Source organism: Pistacia vera, unplaced genomic scaffold (genome assembly GCF_008641045.1).
Source record: "Pistacia vera cultivar Batoury unplaced genomic scaffold, PisVer_v2 Contig211, whole genome shotgun sequence".
NCBI classification, from domain to species: Eukaryota; Viridiplantae; Streptophyta; class Magnoliopsida; order Sapindales; family Anacardiaceae; genus Pistacia; species Pistacia vera.
In genome coordinates, this window is record NW_022196015.1 from 1570429 (window position 1) to 1589204 (window position 18776).

At 36.4% G+C, this 18776-nt stretch overlaps 1 protein-coding gene across 1 annotated transcript; it reads left to right on the forward strand.

Annotated features, from left to right (window-relative positions):
• The first annotated feature begins 1562 nt into the window (after window positions 1-1562).
• LOC116129402 (UDP-xylose transporter 3-like) lies at window positions 1563-4778 on the forward strand. Its single transcript, XM_031415146.1, has 7 exons — window positions 1563-1622; window positions 1775-1814; window positions 1896-2096; window positions 2708-2892; window positions 3511-3578; window positions 4260-4392; window positions 4566-4778. The coding sequence occupies exons 3-7, from the start codon at window positions 1976-1978 to the stop codon at window positions 4776-4778; spliced, it is 720 nt and encodes a 239-aa protein (XP_031271006.1). The 5' UTR covers window positions 1563-1622; window positions 1775-1814; window positions 1896-1975.
• The last annotated feature ends 13998 nt before the right edge of the window (window positions 4779-18776 follow it).

Genomic DNA, 18776 nt, shown 5'->3' on the forward strand with positions numbered 1-18776 from the left:
CTAACCCTAGTCATGATTGGAGCAATATTGCGTAGAAAACTTCTTTTATGCATGTATGTGTTTGTATGAGAATTGTTGATGGAATTGATGTTGAATGATGGTTAGAATTCCACCATGAGAAGTGATGNTATAAGATTAATTTTATAATCTTTGTTTAATTTTCAAGATTCTTTCGTTTGGTTGTCAAGTAATAAAATATTAGGTAATCTTTTATTGCAAATAGTATTTATTATTCGTAATATTGGGGGTAATCAGATTACCTTCCCAAAGGGTGTTAATATAAGATTACTGAGATAATCTTAATTTTGACCCTGTTTTGCCCTTAATCTTTTATCATTTAGGACACATTTGTCCTCATATATCTACCAAATAACAATACTGACCCCCTTACATTTGAAAATATAGTTAAAACACCATAACCACAAAAAGTTTAAAAGTTAACAAAATATCCCCAATCACCCAAGACCACCGCCGACCGCTAGCCATCACCGTTGGTCGTCGGCGAAAATCGTCATATTGGGGCAAGACCAACAAAATCTTGCCAGTTGTGTGCCGGTAAGGACGTTTTCGGCCATGGATTTGTGATCCATGGTCGAAAACGACCAATCTGGCCGTGAAATGCCATAGATATGACTGTGAAAATGCTAGATCTTTGGCTATGAAATGGTTGTCGTTTCATGGCCACATCTTTGGCCGTGAAACAACCATATTCACGGCCAGATCTAGCCGTTTTTTACCATGGATCTTTGATCCATGACTAGATTAGACCTTATCGGCGCACGACCAACCAGATTTAGACGGTCATGGGCCATTAGAGCAGTTGCCAACGATGGTGGCTAGTTGTCGACAGTGGCTTGGGGTGGGTGGGGATAATTTTACTATAAATTAAAGTTTTATATGACTGAGATATTTTGGTAAAATTTCAAATATAGGAGGTTAAAAAATAATTTAAAAAATAATAGAATTAAATAATATTATATTATTATTTAAAAAGAAAGACAATTTAATAATCTACGTAACATACCTATTCATTTATCCTCTCAATCAAACATATTATTATAATATACTTATCAATTTATTCTAATCAACCATACATATTTCTATAAAAATTTCTTAATAATCTATCTTTTCAATAATACAATATTCTATCATGCGAAAACATTCATTGAACTACACGCATACTCAAGGTAATCAATAACCAAACTACAGTCATTTATTGGAGGAACTGATGGCTTCCGATACACTTTGGATTTTTAGATAAAAAAAAAAAAAAAAGGGGGGGTAATTTATCTAGTGATTGCTAAAATTTTAAAATATGATTACTTTTCCAGAGACTTTTAAAACTGTACTATTTTTCAATTTAAAAAAAAAAGGTTATTTAATATAATTTTTTCTAAAATTATGAAAATAAAGTTTTTATCAAATTAGGTAAATTGACTTATAATTAAGAAATTATTATTAAAATGAAAGAGCATCTGAATAGAATGAAAATTTTCCATATAAATAAGTAACAAATTATTAGTTAATAAAACAAACAGAGAAAGCTCTCTCATTCTAATAAGAAGTGACACGATCAGTGTTGTTGGTTGATACATTTCCATTTCATTTCATTTCATTTTCAGGTCTCTCTTTCTCTCTCACTCAATAATAATAATCATCTTCTTAATTATTAATTACTCTCAGATCTAGGGTTTATTTTTTCTTTTAAATTCCCCAATTTCAACCAAATCTTGATTTAATTCTCACTTATCCTTCAATTTATGTTAAATCTCAGTTGAGCTGTTTCGAAGCCTTCCAATTCCGCGCTAAATGAGGTAAGCATTTCTAATCTTGACCCTCTACGTGCTTGTGTTTCATACGTGTGTTTATGTATACGTGGTTGCGTTTTTTTGTAGATCCAGATCGAGCCAATAAAGAGAGAGAGAGAGAGAGAGAGAGAGAGAGAGAGAGAGAGAAAGAGAAAGAGAGAGAGAAGATGAGTGAAGGCCAGAGGTTCCAGTTGGGAACAATTGGAGCTTTGAGTTTGTCGGTGGTTTCATCTGTTTCCATTGTGATTTGCAACAAGGCGCTTATAAGCTCGCTCGGTTTCACTTTTGGTGAGCTTTTATTATTATTATTGTTATTGTCGATATTATAATTTTGTTGATCGTGTTGTTATTCATTATAATTAGCAGCTGTTAATTGAGTTGTTAGATCTAATTTAGTTTTTTTAAGAGTTTAGACTAATCTGTTGAAGAAAATGACAGTAAATATCTAGCATAATGGGACTATTGTTTTAGTTTTCAAACTTACAAAATTAAACTAAACCCCTCTCACCTGCTGGGAGTGGGATTCGATTACGATGCCTTTTGTCAACTAAAATAGATCCAAGCAGCTGGACTAAGTATCTTGTAGTTATTGAGAAATCTTTTTGAAATGATTTAGTAGAATGTACTTGTATTGTGTTAAACGCTGAATGGTTGAGTTTTTCCTCTTTCCTTTGATTTAGTCCATGGAGTGATAAATTACAATGTGTCAGGCCCGCATGTAGCTGTTAGTAGTTTACCATATGTTTTCAACTGAGATCATCACTACTATCATCATTATTGCTCGATTCTGATTTATTAGCTATTACGTGATTATTTACTCTTGAGTACTTATGAATTGCAGCCACAACTTTGACTAGCTATTACGTGATTATTTACTCTTGAGTACTTATGAATTGCAGCCACAACTTTGACTAGCTGGCATCTTCTGGTTACATTTTGTTCTCTTCACGTGGCATTATGGATGAAATTGTTTGAGCACAAGCCTTTTGATCCTAGAGCTGTTATGGGATTTGGCATATTGAATGGAATATCCATTGGGCTTTTGAATCTTAGCTTGGGTTTCAATTCTGTTGGTTTCTACCAGGTAAAATTTCATTCTACAAGCTGACTTGTGATTTTGAATTTTGTCTTCACAACAATAAACATTATCAGTCTTATGATCTGTAACTAGTCTTATGATTATGTAACTTCATTAATTTTTCTTTAGAACCAATTATGCCAACAATGTTAATATTATTTTTGAGTCCTAGTGTAATAATTTGAAGTTTTTCAAAATACTGGTTCCTCAAATTGGTATCAGAGTTGGGTTGATCGAGAGGTTTTCTGTCTGCTTCCTTCATTCTATTAATTATTTTATGTTATAGAGCAATTTACCTTTACAGAATTAATGTGTTTCAATAGTGTACTAAAAAGCACCTTCTACTCTATTTTGAGTAAACACTACTGACCTCTCTTGAAGTTAGGTGGTAAATCTAGCAAATCCAGGTGGTTTGAAAATGTAAGAAACCTTTCTCGGAAATTATAAAAGTCATCAGAAGCCGTTGTAGAAAAATGTTAGGAGCCTCCTAGAAAATTTAAAAAAACCTCTATTGCTGGTGAGATTACCTACAAATTCTGATAGTTAATACTTTTGTTTAGTATTTTATAGTCTTTATTCTGGTTTTAGTTTCTGAAAAATTCTCGTTTTTTATTTGTCATTTAGATGACGAAACTTGCAATCATCCCCTGCACTGTTCTTTTGGAGACCATATTCTTCAGAAAGCAATTCAGGTATAGTATTTGATTATGAAACTCTATTTGTATGATAAAAAAAATTTATTCCTGTTTTCTTTTTATGCCAGTCTAAATGAAAGTACAGTTCCCTGCTCTGGTAAATGTTTCAGATTGGCCTCTCAAATAATTGCTTTCGAGGATAGATAATGCATCATATGCTTGAAGGCATTTGCTGGTAGACCCTTAGATCTTGGATAGGGGGAGAACATTCTTGGGTAGAGAGGTTACCTGGAAATGGAAAATTTTAAATATTTCAAGTGTGGTCCTATGATGATGTTAATACAATCTTGAATTAGTGAGTTGGAAGCTGTGGAAGTTTCCCTGTACCATTTGATAGCCTGCTTTAATGGGCTATTAGATGGTCTTCTAATTTTAGATCATATGGTTTGCTCTTGTATTGTTGTTGGGTTTAGTATGCTTGATTTCATCAGCATAAATTTGTTTCTATTATGGTTATGGTTTTTTCTTTTTCCATTGAAAAGCTGTCACTTTGTTAGCTCTAAATCTTTTCTTTCAGTTTGGTGAAACATGTCATTTATCGGGATTTCAATACTATTATATGAATATTAGGTGTGCTTGTTTTGCTTCCCTATGTTCATATTCAATTTCGATATATTCCTTTGATTAATTATTTAGCTAATTACAGCTATGTTTTAATACTACATTAAATAATTGCAGTCGGAGTATCCAGTTTTCACTAGCCATCCTTCTTGTGGGTGTTGGAATTGCAACCGTGACTGATCTTCAGCTTAATGTTCTGGGTTCTGTCATGTCGCTACTTGCAGTTATTACAACTTGTGTCGCTCAGATTGTATCCTCAGCTAAAGTGTCTTTTGCTATTTCTATGCTTTTTTTTTTTTAATGTTCTTACATGTTCGATGTTTACTAAATAGAATATAAATTGTTAATTGTTTTGCTGTAGGGCCAGATTAGTCTCCTATAGAATTTCTTTGGTTTGTTGAAATCTTAACTACTTTCTCTCAGATGACCAATACCATCCAGAAGAAGTTCAAAGTTTCTTCAACTCAACTTCTTTATCAGTCTTGCCCCTATCAGGCGATGACTTTGTTCATTGTTGGTCCATTTCTAGATGGGCTTTTGACCAACCAAAATGTGTTTGCTTTTAAATATACCCCTCAAGTGTTGGTGAGAATTAAATGTCTATCCTCTTTTTTTTNAAGGTTCCAAATGAATTGACTATTTTTCCCTTAGTTAGATTTTATGCTTTTTAACATAAAATTAACATCTAAAGGACTATTTTGAGTTAGGAACATACCTTTGATATCTTGGGTATTACAGTATAGCGGATTCTACAATGGAGGCTAAGCATATTGTATTGTCAGATGCGGCCATAGAGGCCGTCTAGATTAAGAAGTTCATTACTGAACTTGGTGTGGTTCCCACGATTGTTGATCCTATAAACATCTATTGCGACAACAATGGAGCAATTACTCAAGCCAAGGAACCACGGTCTCATAAAAAATATAGACACATACTCAGACGATTCCATCTCATCAGAGAGATAGTTGAGAGGAAAAACGTGCAGATTAGTAAAGTGCATACTGACAATAATCTCGCAGAGCCACTGACAAAGCCTCTGTCGTAGCAGAAGCATGAAAGGCACTTGAGATCATTTGGTATTAAATACATGAATGATTGGCTATAGTGCAAGTGGGAGATTTTTAGAGTAGATGCCTTAGAGCCAATCAATTATTGTAGAATTGACTATTTGTAATAATGTTCATTAATAAATAAAAGGCATTTTATTCTATACCGCATAAATCATTATTATTGCAATATGTATTGATATATGTCCTTAGAATGGAAGAACCGTGACGAAGGTATCAAGTGTTTCAAATCCTGATAGTGAGAACCCTATGAGCACATATGGTGGCCATTCTAGAAACGTCCATAGCCCTAGTTTATTCTAAAGTAAGGGCACAGGTAATATGGTAAGGCTATCATAGTGTTGAATGACCCTGTCGAAAGGCAGTGACTGATCTCACTTGTCAAGGTTGTTTGGTGACAACCTGGTGCAACACATGGGTGCTTGCTATAGGCAGATATACCGTAGCAAGTTCACTGGACTAACCCACCAGAGGATTCCATATGGATGCTAACCCCAGTGTCTATGGAACAAATCCTCTAATGAATGGTGGTGCATGTGATCCTTAGACTTGAGATCACCGGAGCGCCTTGTGCCCTGATTGGTGCAGTTTGACACTAGCCTAACGCAATTATGTTCAGAGCTGTCAATATGGTGGTGATTGGCTACATCAAGGAGTGTATTAAGACTATGGTGGATTGACAATCACTCTCGGGTACGGGAGAAGTTATCTCACAGCGCAATTCAGTATATGGCAATGACACTAAAACTGTGGCCACAGTGGGATTGAGTTGTTGCTCTATCCGGATTATAATACAGGTCATTGGTCCAGAAACTGAATACATAATGTCGAGAGTAACCGAAACTGTGGCCACAGCAGCCCCATTTGCTCTCCCACGGCAGAATCCATTTTTGCCCAAAATCAATTCATTTGATTTCCTTCTTGATTCTTAAGGCTAAGGAGGATCTAGCAAATCCCTCCTTAGTTCTTTGTGATTGTCTTCGTGTGGACTACGTGGATTCGATCATACACTTGGATCGGTAGCAAAAACGTTCATTGACAAATTTGGAGGAGCCTCCAAACGTGCGTATGTATTTCCAAACTCATGATTAATTTCTGGAGATTTCTATTTTATGATAAAATTGTAAAATTGTACCCTTGATTTTGGCTCTTTGGGAACGATCCTTGTTATTATGATTTTGTTTTCCGCTGCGTATATGGACCGTTTCCTAACACAGTGCAGGGGTAATATGAGAAATTTTACTTAAACCTTTTTTAAAATGGATGAAAATGAAAAATAATTAATTTTATTTAATACGATATAAAGGATGATTTATTCAAAGTAACAATTAAATTGAAAACATAAAAAATTGAAAACAATAAGTCTTCAACAGTTGGCCTTGGCAACTCTCTCGATTCACTAATAAATCTTCAATGGTTGTGTAACACCCACATCGAGGTACGTAACCTCATTTCCCTTAGTTGTAGTGTTTATTCCAAGATGGATGCATGAAATTAGCTTGGGGAAAATTTTGCAGACTTCGCCGCGACAAAGGGATTTTGTCGCCATGGCAATGTACTATTTGCCCAAATTCGTGGTAGCAAATGAATGCTTCGCCACGGCGAAGAACTCCCTGGAAATTTTAGTGAAATTCAAGGGAAAACTTACTCAAGGGCAAAATGGTCATTCCACCCATAATTAGTTGAAAGTGTGGGGAGTGAAAAGAGATAGATTTTCATGGAGAATGCAATGGAATGAGGACATTATGGTAATTGACTAAGGGACATAGATGGAATTTCATAGAAAGTGCAAGGGTAAAATGGGAAGCTATGAGTAATAATATGTTATATTAAGGGTTAAAGCATAAAACCCTAGCCATTCTTTCCCTTCCATTCATGCCACTTTCCACCCAAGTTCTCTCAAATTTCTTTAATCACTTTTCAAGAAAATTCATAGATCTTGGTTCACTTTTGGTGGAATTTCAATCCTAAGCATCCCTAGGTAAGATCCTTGCACTAAGATGTGAGATTAATGTTTTAAAGTGTTGATTTTTATGATTTGTATTCATAGGGTTTAAGAGAAAGAGGGTTGTATCAAGGAAGACTACTAAAGTGTTTGGATTGCTCACATCTAAAGTAAGTAAATCCAACCCTACTCATGATTGGAGCAATATTGTGTAGATAACTTCTTTTATGCATGTATGTGTTTGTATGAGAATTGTTGATGTAATTGATGTTGAATGATGGTTAGAATTCCATTATGAGAAGTGGTGTTTGTGTATGTGGTGTTTGATGAGAGTTTGGATGAATTATGGAAGAATTAGAGTAGAATTTGTGAAGTGTAATTCCTGGCTAGGTTTGATGATGATTTTACGGAGTTTGGCTCCAAATTTTGGTGGCTTAAGAAAGATATAGAAGTGTAGCCAATTTAGAGTTTGTGTGTGCATACAAATTGTTTGATGAATTGTCAAAGATAAGTGCATGCATGAATATGATTATTTGTTATCTTGAGATGAGTTTGTAGATGGTAGAGAATGACATGTTCACATGCCATATTGCATTATTTCTTCTAAACATGTGAATTTAGAAAGCATAATAAGCATAAGCCCATCTACATGCATACATACTCATAAGAGAATCAAAAAGCATTAAAGAACATTAAAGAAGAAAGAGAAAGAAAAGAGAAATAATAAAGAACACTTTTAAAGAAGAGAAGAGAAGGTTGTTGTGATGGGAAACCCGTGAGTGACTAGCCCCGCATGCACGCCGCCTTTAGTAAGCAGCCTCAAAATCACAAAGAAGAATTGTAGAGTCCGTTAGAAGTGCATGTGGATGAGGACTGTACCTAGAAAGAATTAGAGAATACACTCACATGGCCAGGGTTCCGAATCCATGCCTCAACCGAGTCCAATCGGCAAGAAAGAAAGAAAGAATAGAAAGAATAGAAAGAAAGAAAGAAAGACTAGAAAAGAAAGAAAGAAAGAAATATAGAGAAAAGAAACAGAAAAACAGAAAAATAGAAAAGAAAATGCACATCCTATGCATTTGTGCATATGCATTATATTTATGCATGATACCATTTCCACTATCCTGAGTAGTGAAAAACTAAAGCTATAGAAAGAGCAGAGAAGAATAGAAAAGTTTGATGTAAGGAAAGAAAATCAGAATAAGAGCAATGGATATAGAAGGGTAGCATAGCGGGTTTACTTACGGAGCAATTAGTGCTTACCCCGTTGTTTTCAATGTCTTTGCAGGTAGTAGATGAGATGTAGTTGGATGGGGTGTCAAGAAGCGGAAGGGTCTAGCAACACTGTCGAGTTTATTTTTTAGTAATTTTGTTACTTGATGTACAGATTTGTATAAAGAAAAATTAGTATGGGCCCTCTATTTCATAATCATCTATCTGTATACTTTCTTATATCGATATATTTATTGAGTTTTACTTTCTATTTCACAAGTATACTAGCTAGAGAAAGAGAATCATTACAGATTGGCCTTGGCAACTCTCTCGATTCACTAATAAGTCTTCAACGGTTGGCCTTGGCCACTCTCTCGATTCACTAATAAGTTTTCAACGGTTGGCCTTGATAACTCTCTCGATTTCATCATTATTCTTGATGGCATAGCTGGAAATACAAGGACATAAAATTAGTTTAATGCACCACAAAAGCTTGGCATATAGCGAAGAGAAACATAATAAGTTCATCAGATCGCTTAAGTGATCATTGGTCGCTTAAGCGATCTGCTGATCAGATCATCGCTTAAGCGATCTTCTGTTGCTGAAGTGATCTGGTGTTCACAAAATCCAATCTGAGTAGCAAATCACTTAAGCAATCTACTATTATCTGCAGATCTGAACAATAGATCGTTTAAGCGATCTGCTGTTTAGATATGTAGATAACAATCAATCACTTAAGCGATCTTAGGTTGCTTAAGTGATCTGCTCTTATCTGCAAATCTAATGGCAGATTGCTTGCGTGCTTGCTTCTGATCGATTCGAACCTACTTTCCTTGAGCTGCATGTGGTCGATTCTGGCAACGACTTTTCTTGTGGCCAGGTTGCTTGCAAGCACTTATTCGTCCTCTGAGGAACCTCACAGGCTGATGGAATATGCTTAACTCTTTTTCTCCCTTTTTTTGTCTTCTTTAATGGGGGATGAATGATAATGTCAACCAACTTTGGCAACACCACCCACTACTTTTCTGGAGGAACTGGATATATCGTATCTAAATAAGCCAGCATGTAGTGGCTTGCCATATAGAGAGGAGAGCAAAGTTCTGTGTAAATTCTTGAACCAAAATTCGACTTGGGTTAGTGTTTCAATGCTGCTAGTGCATGAGGACAAGGTAAACGTTGAATGTCAAGCACCTTATAGCTGTAACTTTTACTAAGAAGGTTAACCAGGGCATCCAGACCATAGCCGCGCTCGGTGAACTCTTGAGCATTGAGAAGATAGGCAAATAGTGCATTTGACAGTTCCATACGTTCTCGCAATAATTTTTTAACCTACGAAACAAGGATTGTGGTAAAATGATCTGACTCCATGCGATGCTCATGGAACCACCGTGACAATGTCCTCTGGATTGCATCAAAAAGGGTAACAACTGGAAACTCCCTTTCTATTAATAACTTCGAATTTATGGACTCGATTATGTTCGTGGTCATGACATCGAACCTTCTTCTAGGAAAGTAAGCTCTACTCCATTGCTCGAAATCAACATCATGCTCAAGATACTTAGCAATTCTGTCATCCTTGATTCGGATTTATCGAAAGTGCTCCTCGAACTCATCAACTCAGTAAGCCTTTACTGCCATGTAGTATGTCTGAAGAAGGTTAGCACACTTAAACGTTTGTTTTATGTTCTTACCAAGGTGCCTCATTCAAAATCCGTGATGTAATAGAGGGTAAATAGTGGCAATCCCCTTCTTTATAGAGTTGTGTCTATCGAATATTATGCACAACTCATCACTGTCAAGCACTATCATAAGTAATTATTGAAAAAACCAAGTCCACGACTTGTCATTCTCTAAGTCAACCACACATTATGCAACAGGATATATGTGATTGTAGTCATCTTGTGCAATGGCCACCAATAATGTACCTCCATACTTTTCTGTCAAAAAGCAACCATCAATAGCCAACACCTTTCTCATGTTTACAAAACCCTTTATAGCAGCACCGTAAACAACAAAACAATTTTTAAACCTCATATTCTTGTCCCACTTCAAAGCCATCTTGCTACCTTGGTTTGTTAACTCAAGCATATAATGGTACACTTCTAATACTACGTACCCGTGCTCTGGCGTGCCCCTCACAAGATCTTGTGCAAGTTGTCTCCCTTTCCAAAATTTCCAATGACTAACACCGTATCCCAACTCTGTGCGCACAAGTCTCTGAATGTCCTTAGGAGATGAACCTTTCCCTTCAACAAACTGACTTTTGACAAATTGTCCAATAACATTAGCGGATGCTTGTCGATGTTCGCTTGAAATATGTCCCAACCCATATGTGTGCTCACGGGTATTTGTGCTAACAATAAATTTTTTGGACTCTGCCAACCTTCTACAATAATCCTGCCACTTGCACTTTAGGTTACGACATGCAACCGTCACTACCAATGAATTAGACTTTTTGGTGATGAACTCAAAATTACCTCTCACGGCAACAAGTTTTAGCTTCCTCACCACTTCCTCCTTGTTGTCAAATAAATGCGCTACGCACAAGTCCGATCCATCAATAAAAACATGAGGTGATTCACTAGTACCTACAGTTGTTGCCTCTGAACCTGCATAAAGGACCATAGTGTTCTCTTCCTCACAAACTACACCTTCTGCATAATCTGTATTTATAGGAATCTCTACATTTGCGGGAACATGTATGGGGTCCTCTTCGTCTACATTTTATTCTGCCCCACATGACCAACCTCTTCTGTAGTGTCCTCCTCACCACCCAAATCACTACCTACTCTTGATTTTTCAGCAAAGAAATTAATGCCCTCGTAGTTAAAATTAAAACCAGCATGATCCCTACCCAAAGCACTGCTTACTCTTGAACCAACTTCTAAAGCTTTATCCACAATCAAAACCGTTAAAATCAGCCTCAAACCATTATCGCTCACATCTAGCATATATAACTTCACATCTTCATCAGACATTAATACAACAGGGGGTACCTTAAAATTTGCAAGAACTCTGCTTAAAGCATACTTCACAACTATATCACTACGTGAGCAACTCAGTCCACCTCTTCTAATGATTTCATCAATCAACTCATCAAAACTAACTTCCGTACTCACAGCAATTGCTTTAACTTGTTTGCTCTTCTCAATCCACTTCCAACAACTTTCTTGCTCCACCCACTCACCAAAATATTCAATACCTAAAACAACTTGTCCCATGTCTAATAATAGCCAAGTACCTATAATGCAAGAAAACAAAAATTATTAACTAATATATTAAGGGTTGACAGATTTTAAAAGCTATCTATAAAGTCGTTTAAGTGATGTGGTGTATTGCTTAAGCGATCTGGCATATCCCTTAAGTGATCTAGTATAAACAAGCCTAATTGCTTAAGCGATCGGCTGTCATATACCTGATCGCTTAAGCAATTTCCTTCATTATACCAGACATACCAGATCGCTTAAGCAATATACTAGATCGCTTAAGTGATCCATCAGATCCAAAACACATTTTTAGTCATCTCCACCTACAATCGGTGCTACCACCCCCAGCTACCCACAATGCAAGAAAATATTAAACAAATTTCACTCCTTTCAACGTGCATTACATCAATCACAACCCAACAACCTAAACAACTAAATCAAAATCATAACCCAAACCCAATCCATCATTAAATCTCTGTAAATCAAAATATAAAATGCAAAGAGGAGATACACATACCTAGACGAAATGTCAGGAGGAGGAGGAGGCGGATCTTTGGTGGAGAAGATGTTAATGACGGAAGAAGAAGAAAGTGTTAATGGTGGAGGAAGAAGAAGATGTAGACGAAGCTAAGAAGAAACAACAACCAAGGGAGGGATGCGTTAATGGTTGGAGGAAGAAGAAGATGTAGATGAAGCTATGAAGAAACAACAACCAGGGGAGGGATGCGTTAATGGTTGGAGGAAGAAGAAGAAGGTGTTTGGGTTTGGTTGCAAGAATTTTGGGTTTTTGGGGGACATAGTATAATTTTTAAAAGAATACACAATACTTCATTAATCCTAATTAACCACTAATCATGTTTAATTACCCTTAATCAATAATAAGACTATTTAGTTAACACTTTAAAACTTCGTGACCTTTTAATTGAATTTGAACTTAATATGGTCTTTTAATAAAATGCTCCTAAAAAGCCATTGGTTTTCAATTTATATTGATGGCCACTTTTGTCAAAGAGGCCCAATACATCACACACAATCACGTACAAAGCCACCAATTATGCTTCAAAGCTTCATCTTAGGCCCAAATGGCAGCTTCTTAAGACCTTGACTAAAGCTCATGGTAGTATCCAAATATAAGCCCATAACTCCTCAAAGCCCATCACATGATGACACATATAGTACAAAGCCCATCATACGCTAACAGTTTTTAATTTTAGGTACACTAGTCCAAAGATCCAAGCATATCCTTTCACAAGCCTTTCAACAATACAAGGCCCAAATCTATCCCAATACAAGATTTGACATGCTCCACAGACAAATGACCTATAACTAAACAAGAAGGTGAACAAAAGAAATACTCCTCTCTTTTTGAAGATCAGTAGACCCAAGCTACTTCAATGGGGAAATCCTAGTGGGTTACAATATAGTAGTATTAGAGCATCTAAACATGCTGATTGGGTTGAGATGTTTCTTTAAATGAGGTTCACTTAAAATTACTTAATTGGACATTTCAGATAAATAGGTGTTAAAGTCCATTTCTAACGTACTCAAGGGAAAATACTTTCAAACTCCAAGAATCTCCCAAAAAGAGTATTAGTCCTAAAATACTAATGTTTACTGATCTGGGCAGCAAAATGACAAGTTTATACCCAAGTTCAAAATTCCCAAAATTACCAAAATACCTTTTGGGCACGCTTCGACCTCTTAGTGTGTTTTTCCCAGGTTTCTTATTTTCCACGTGTTAAAACACTTGGGTAACCACAGGTTCAAATTTTGTACTTTTATCATGCATATTTATTTTCTATAAATTGTATGAAATTCCCACTCATACGACGTTTTCATTACTTCGGAAAACAAAATTTTGTAGAGCAAATTACTCTTGTAAAATAATATCCAAATTTCTATTTATCTTGAAAAAGTGAATAGAAGTTACTTTAATACCCTGATAAGTAGTTGTTATGTAACAAAATTTGATTTACGTGCAAGAAAATTGCCCTCCATAAGTATTCTACGCATGACCATATACAATATACAATGCATGCTTTGCTTGTAACTTGTAACCTGCATTTTATTATCAACATATTCTTATGGCAGTTACATTTATTTTTTTATCTTCAATGTCACAAACAACATCTTGTAATGACTTTCTTAATTCTCTTGTCTGCAATTGACCAATATCATTGGTTTTTTTTTTTTTTTTTTTTTTTTTTTTTTTTTTTTTTTACCATGAGCATCACAAGGTCTTTTATCGATTCTCACTGTCTTGCTTGTCCTACTAGGTTCAGTGAACTTTGCCTTGACTTCGTTGGTTCTTGCTGACATGCTTCTTGTCATATGTATACGATTTGTAATGTGTTGTGTAGGATGGCTTAAAAAAGCTATTGAGACAAAAACTTTAACTAGAAGTACCATAAACTGAATTTACACAATGTTAGGGCCAAAAATCATCTTGGGCTTGACGAGGCCCAATAACGAAATAAACATGTCACGGCCCAAGGCCTCAATCCAATCCTGATTGGGCCTACGCTTAAAATCACCTTGTGAACTACCCACTCTATGAGTTAGGCTATCCTATAAGTTAAGCTAAACTGGATTTCAGCCCATTAGCCTGCAACAGTCTGGCCTACGCTTAAAATCGCCTTGCGAATTACCCACTCTATGAATTGGGCTATCCTATAAGTTAAGCTAAACTGGATTTCAGCCCATTAGCCTGCAACAGTCTATAAATAGAAAATCAAAATCCCATCCTATTTCCTCTTCTACTAAGATTCCAAATCTTATTTAAACTATTAAACTTTATCTGATAAGGTCAAGAAATCTTATTTCTTTCTTGATAGGGATTATCTCCCAAAGTAGGACTTAGTGTCCTACTAAGATTCCAAATCTTATTTAAACTATTAAACTTAATCCGATAAGGTCAAGAAATCATATTTCTTTGTTGATAGTGATTATCTCCCAAAAAAGAGGACTCAATGTCCTACTAGAATTCCAACCCCTTCGGTTCACTATAAAAACAGAGGTTCGACCTCTCATTAGGCAGGCAATCTCCCATAGTCAATCTACACTACTCAAAACTATCTATTTGCTCCTAAAGTTCTTGCTGCCAAGAACCCGACGCCTCCGCCGCAGTCCTAGCTTCCGACAAGACTCTTGGTAATTTTTCATCTCCTCAATTCTTATCAAATAATCTCTTTCAGCCTCGCTGACTTGAGCGTCGGAATGCCTACGACAAACACCACCCCGGTGTTTTTCAAAAGCTTCACGCTTGCCCTTTCATGTGTGCAGGTCCAGCGGATTGTCAGTGGCCTCAACCTCATGAGATCAGACCTTATTTTCATGACGGTAGAGTTTTTCCATCTATAGTTTGGCGCCCACCGTGGGCCCCTAACAATCATCTGCCAATGACGACTTACAACATGGGAGGCGACATGAAACTCTTTTTGACTGACAATGTTAATCAGAAAATCCCATCATGATAAGAATTTTTTTTCTTCGTTTGTTTTATCTTTTCACATGCCATATTATATCTATTCGGCATATTGTAATTTATTTTATATTATATCCATTCAGCAGGTAGTGTAAGACCTTGAAGCTCATATTATTGTTCTAAATTAATAATAGCCTCATATTATTGTTCTAAATTAATAATAGAATAATAATGTGTCAAAGTTTAAAATGGTGCTCTAAACCACTTGATTCATTGACTTTGCTTCAACAATCTCTCTTCTCTAATCCTTTGTTCAGATAAGGCAATAGCTTATGTCTCTAAACTCTCTACACGCGCCTTTTCACTTCAATCATCAAACCACCAGGTGGTCCGCCACCATCATCAGAGCTTTGCAATGCATTACCCGGCTTAGAACCAGTCAATTTGTTCATTCAAGAAGATATTGCAATACGCCAGCATCTTCAGGACCTCTGCCCCATTAGAAGGTAACTCAAAGCTCGACCAACCTTAATCCAACACGGAGATTTGCCGCCACTTTGAAACCCAAAACTCGTCCACCTATTCTCCTAAAATCACCCTAACAGCTTCTCCAATCACACAGTTAAATCCTAAAAACACAGCAGTAATCCTCTCAAAACACCTAAAGTCATCTACTAAACACGAAGAGAAACTCCCCAAACAAAACCTGCTTAAGTGACGCCACCCCACTCTCACCTAATCTCCTTACCCCACCGTATTCCAAAACTCCAAACTCGAACCATCGCCCCTTCCCAACCAGTACATATCAACTCAAACCACCTTCACATCACAATCTCCAACACACCTATCACAAAAGCCCTCATGCTCCCTGCTATTTGCAAACTTTCCACTCACCATGCAACTCAACACCACTAAACAACACGAGTAGTCCACTCAATGATATTTAGGTCTGAACATACAATATCAACGTGCCCATTCGGATCAGCCCAAAAGTGAATCACGTGCCCACTCAACTTCAACTGGTTTAGCTTCAACATAGAAAGTAACACCCCTCTCTCCACTTGGTCTAGCAAGAATGGGTGGCAGCACTTGAAGGGGAAAGGTATGTGTCATTGTTTCCTTTTAACTATCACTCTATTTGGTTAAATCTTTCTCTATTCGGCCCATTACTTAAATACATGCAGCCCATTTTTCCATTTAGCTCACAATTTATCCAGTCCATAACACATGCACATCATGCATATTAACTTTCCATTCGACTATTTGCTTAAAACATCCATGTCACTACTCCACCTTCAATCGAATGTTTTCAACTACAAAGTCAGTCACGCCGACTGGGCCACATAGCCCTCAAAGCTTTTCAACTACAAGTTGATCATGCCGACTCGACTGCAAGCTCCATACAAGCTCTAGTTGGCATACACCATCGAATCGGCCCTGCCCGATTCACAGATTTACACCATCGGATCGGCCTTGCTCGATCCACGGATTTACACATTCAGATCGGCCCTGCCCGATCCACAGATTTACACCTTCGAATTGGCCTTGCCCGATTCACAAGTTTACACCTTCGGATCAGCCCTACCTGATTCACGAGTTTACACCTTTGGATCAGCCCTGCCTGATCCATGGATTTACACCATCGAATCGGCCCTGCTCGATTCATGGACTTACACATTCAGATTGACCCTGCCCGATTCACGGATTTACACCTTCGGATCGGCCCTGCCCAATTCACGGATTTGCACCTTTGGATCGGCCTTGCCCGATTCACGGATTTGCACCTTCGGATCGGCCCTGCCCGATTCACGGATTTACACCTTCGGATCGGCCCTGCCCGATTCACNTGCTCGGGTTCTACATCTCATTTACAAAATAACCACACCTGAATCAACTCAATTAACTTATTTACTACTATAAGTAAGGAAAGAAATAATCTTACAATGGTCGGCTATGGAACGTCAGTGCGGCGGGAGGGGCACACTGTTAAATCCCAAAATCTTTGCTCTGAGACCAAAAATGTAATGACCCTCTTTCTAGCTAGTATACTCGTAAAATAACAGTAAAACTTACTAAATATATATAAGAAAATATATACATATAAACGAGTATAAAATTTTGGGCCAATATTTGATTTTTCTTTATATATAAATCTTTACAAAACATAATAAAGTCTCAAAATATTAAGTTGACAGTTTTGCCTAACCCTTCCGCTGTGTGATGTTCCAAGTGACCGCATCTCACTTGTATCCTGCAAAAACATTGAAAACAACGGGGTGAGCACTAATTGCTCAGTAAGTAAACCCGCTATACTACCCTTCTCTCTCCATTGCTTAAATTTGAATTTCTTTCCTTACTTCACATTTCCCCATTCTTTTCTATTCTTTCTCCACTCTTACTCAGTTTTTCTCTCTATTCTTTCTTTGTTCTTTCTCTCTGTTCTTTCTCTATTCTAATTTCCCACTACTCAGATAATGGGCATGGTATTATGCATATATATAATGCAAACGCACAAATGTATAAAATATGCATTTTCTTTTCTATTTTTCTTATTTTGTTTTCTATTTCTTTTCTCTGTATTTCTTTTTTTGCTTCCTTTTCTAATTTTTCTTTCTTTTTTTTTCTAATCCTTCTATTCTTTCTCATTCTTTTCTTTTATTTTATTTCTTATTCTTTTCTCTTCTTTCTTATTCTTTTCTTTTCTTATCCTTATTATTTTCTTATTCTTATTCTTTTGCCGATCGGACTCGGTTGAGGCATGGATTTGGAACCTTGGCCATGTGAATGTATTCTTCTTTCTTGGGTACAGCCCTCATCCATATGCACTCTTACGGACTGTACGAATTCTTCTTTCTTCTTCTTAGGCCGCTCACTAAAGGCGGCGTGCATGTGGGGAAAATTCTTCTCGTCACTCACGGTTCCCCATCGCAACAACCTTTCCTTCTTTTTATCTTTTTACACTTCTTTAACTAAAATTCAGATTTGGAACTTTTTAACATTCTCATTTCTTTCTATTTAATCTTTGACATTCTTTAGTGCTTTTTCATACTCTTATGAATATGCATGCATGTAGATGGTTTCATGCTTATACTTTTTTCTAAATTCACATGTTTAAATGCAATTATGCAATATGGAATGCAAACATGCCATTCTCTACCATCTACAAACTCATCTTAATATAATACATAATTATACTCATATAAACACTTCTCTTTGACATTTCATCAAACACCTTATGTGCACAAAGTAACTCTAATTTAGCTAGATTTCTATCTCTTTTCTAAGCCACGAAAATTTGGGAATTAAACCCTCCATATTCAACACCAAATCTGCCCAAAATATACATTCTAAAATTTCCACTCCAATTCTTCCAAATTTCATCCAAACATTCATCAAACATCCAATACATCAACACAACTTCTCATGGATAATTTATAATCATCATTCAACACAAAATCCATCAACAATTCTACATATAACACATATGTATACATGAAAGAAATTCTCTACACAACATAACTTAAATCATACTTGGGGTAGGATTTACTTACCTTATACAAGAGCAATCCAACACTCTAAAAACCTTCTTGGATCCAACTCCCTTTCTCTTAAATCCTATGAACATAAATCATCAAAATTCAACACTTTAAAAATTAAAACTCACTTCTTAGTACAAGGATCTTACCTAAAGATGCTTAGGATTAAAAATCCACCCAAAAGTACCCAAAATCTATGAATTTTCTTTGGAGAAAAATTGAACAGCTTGAGAGAATATGGAGG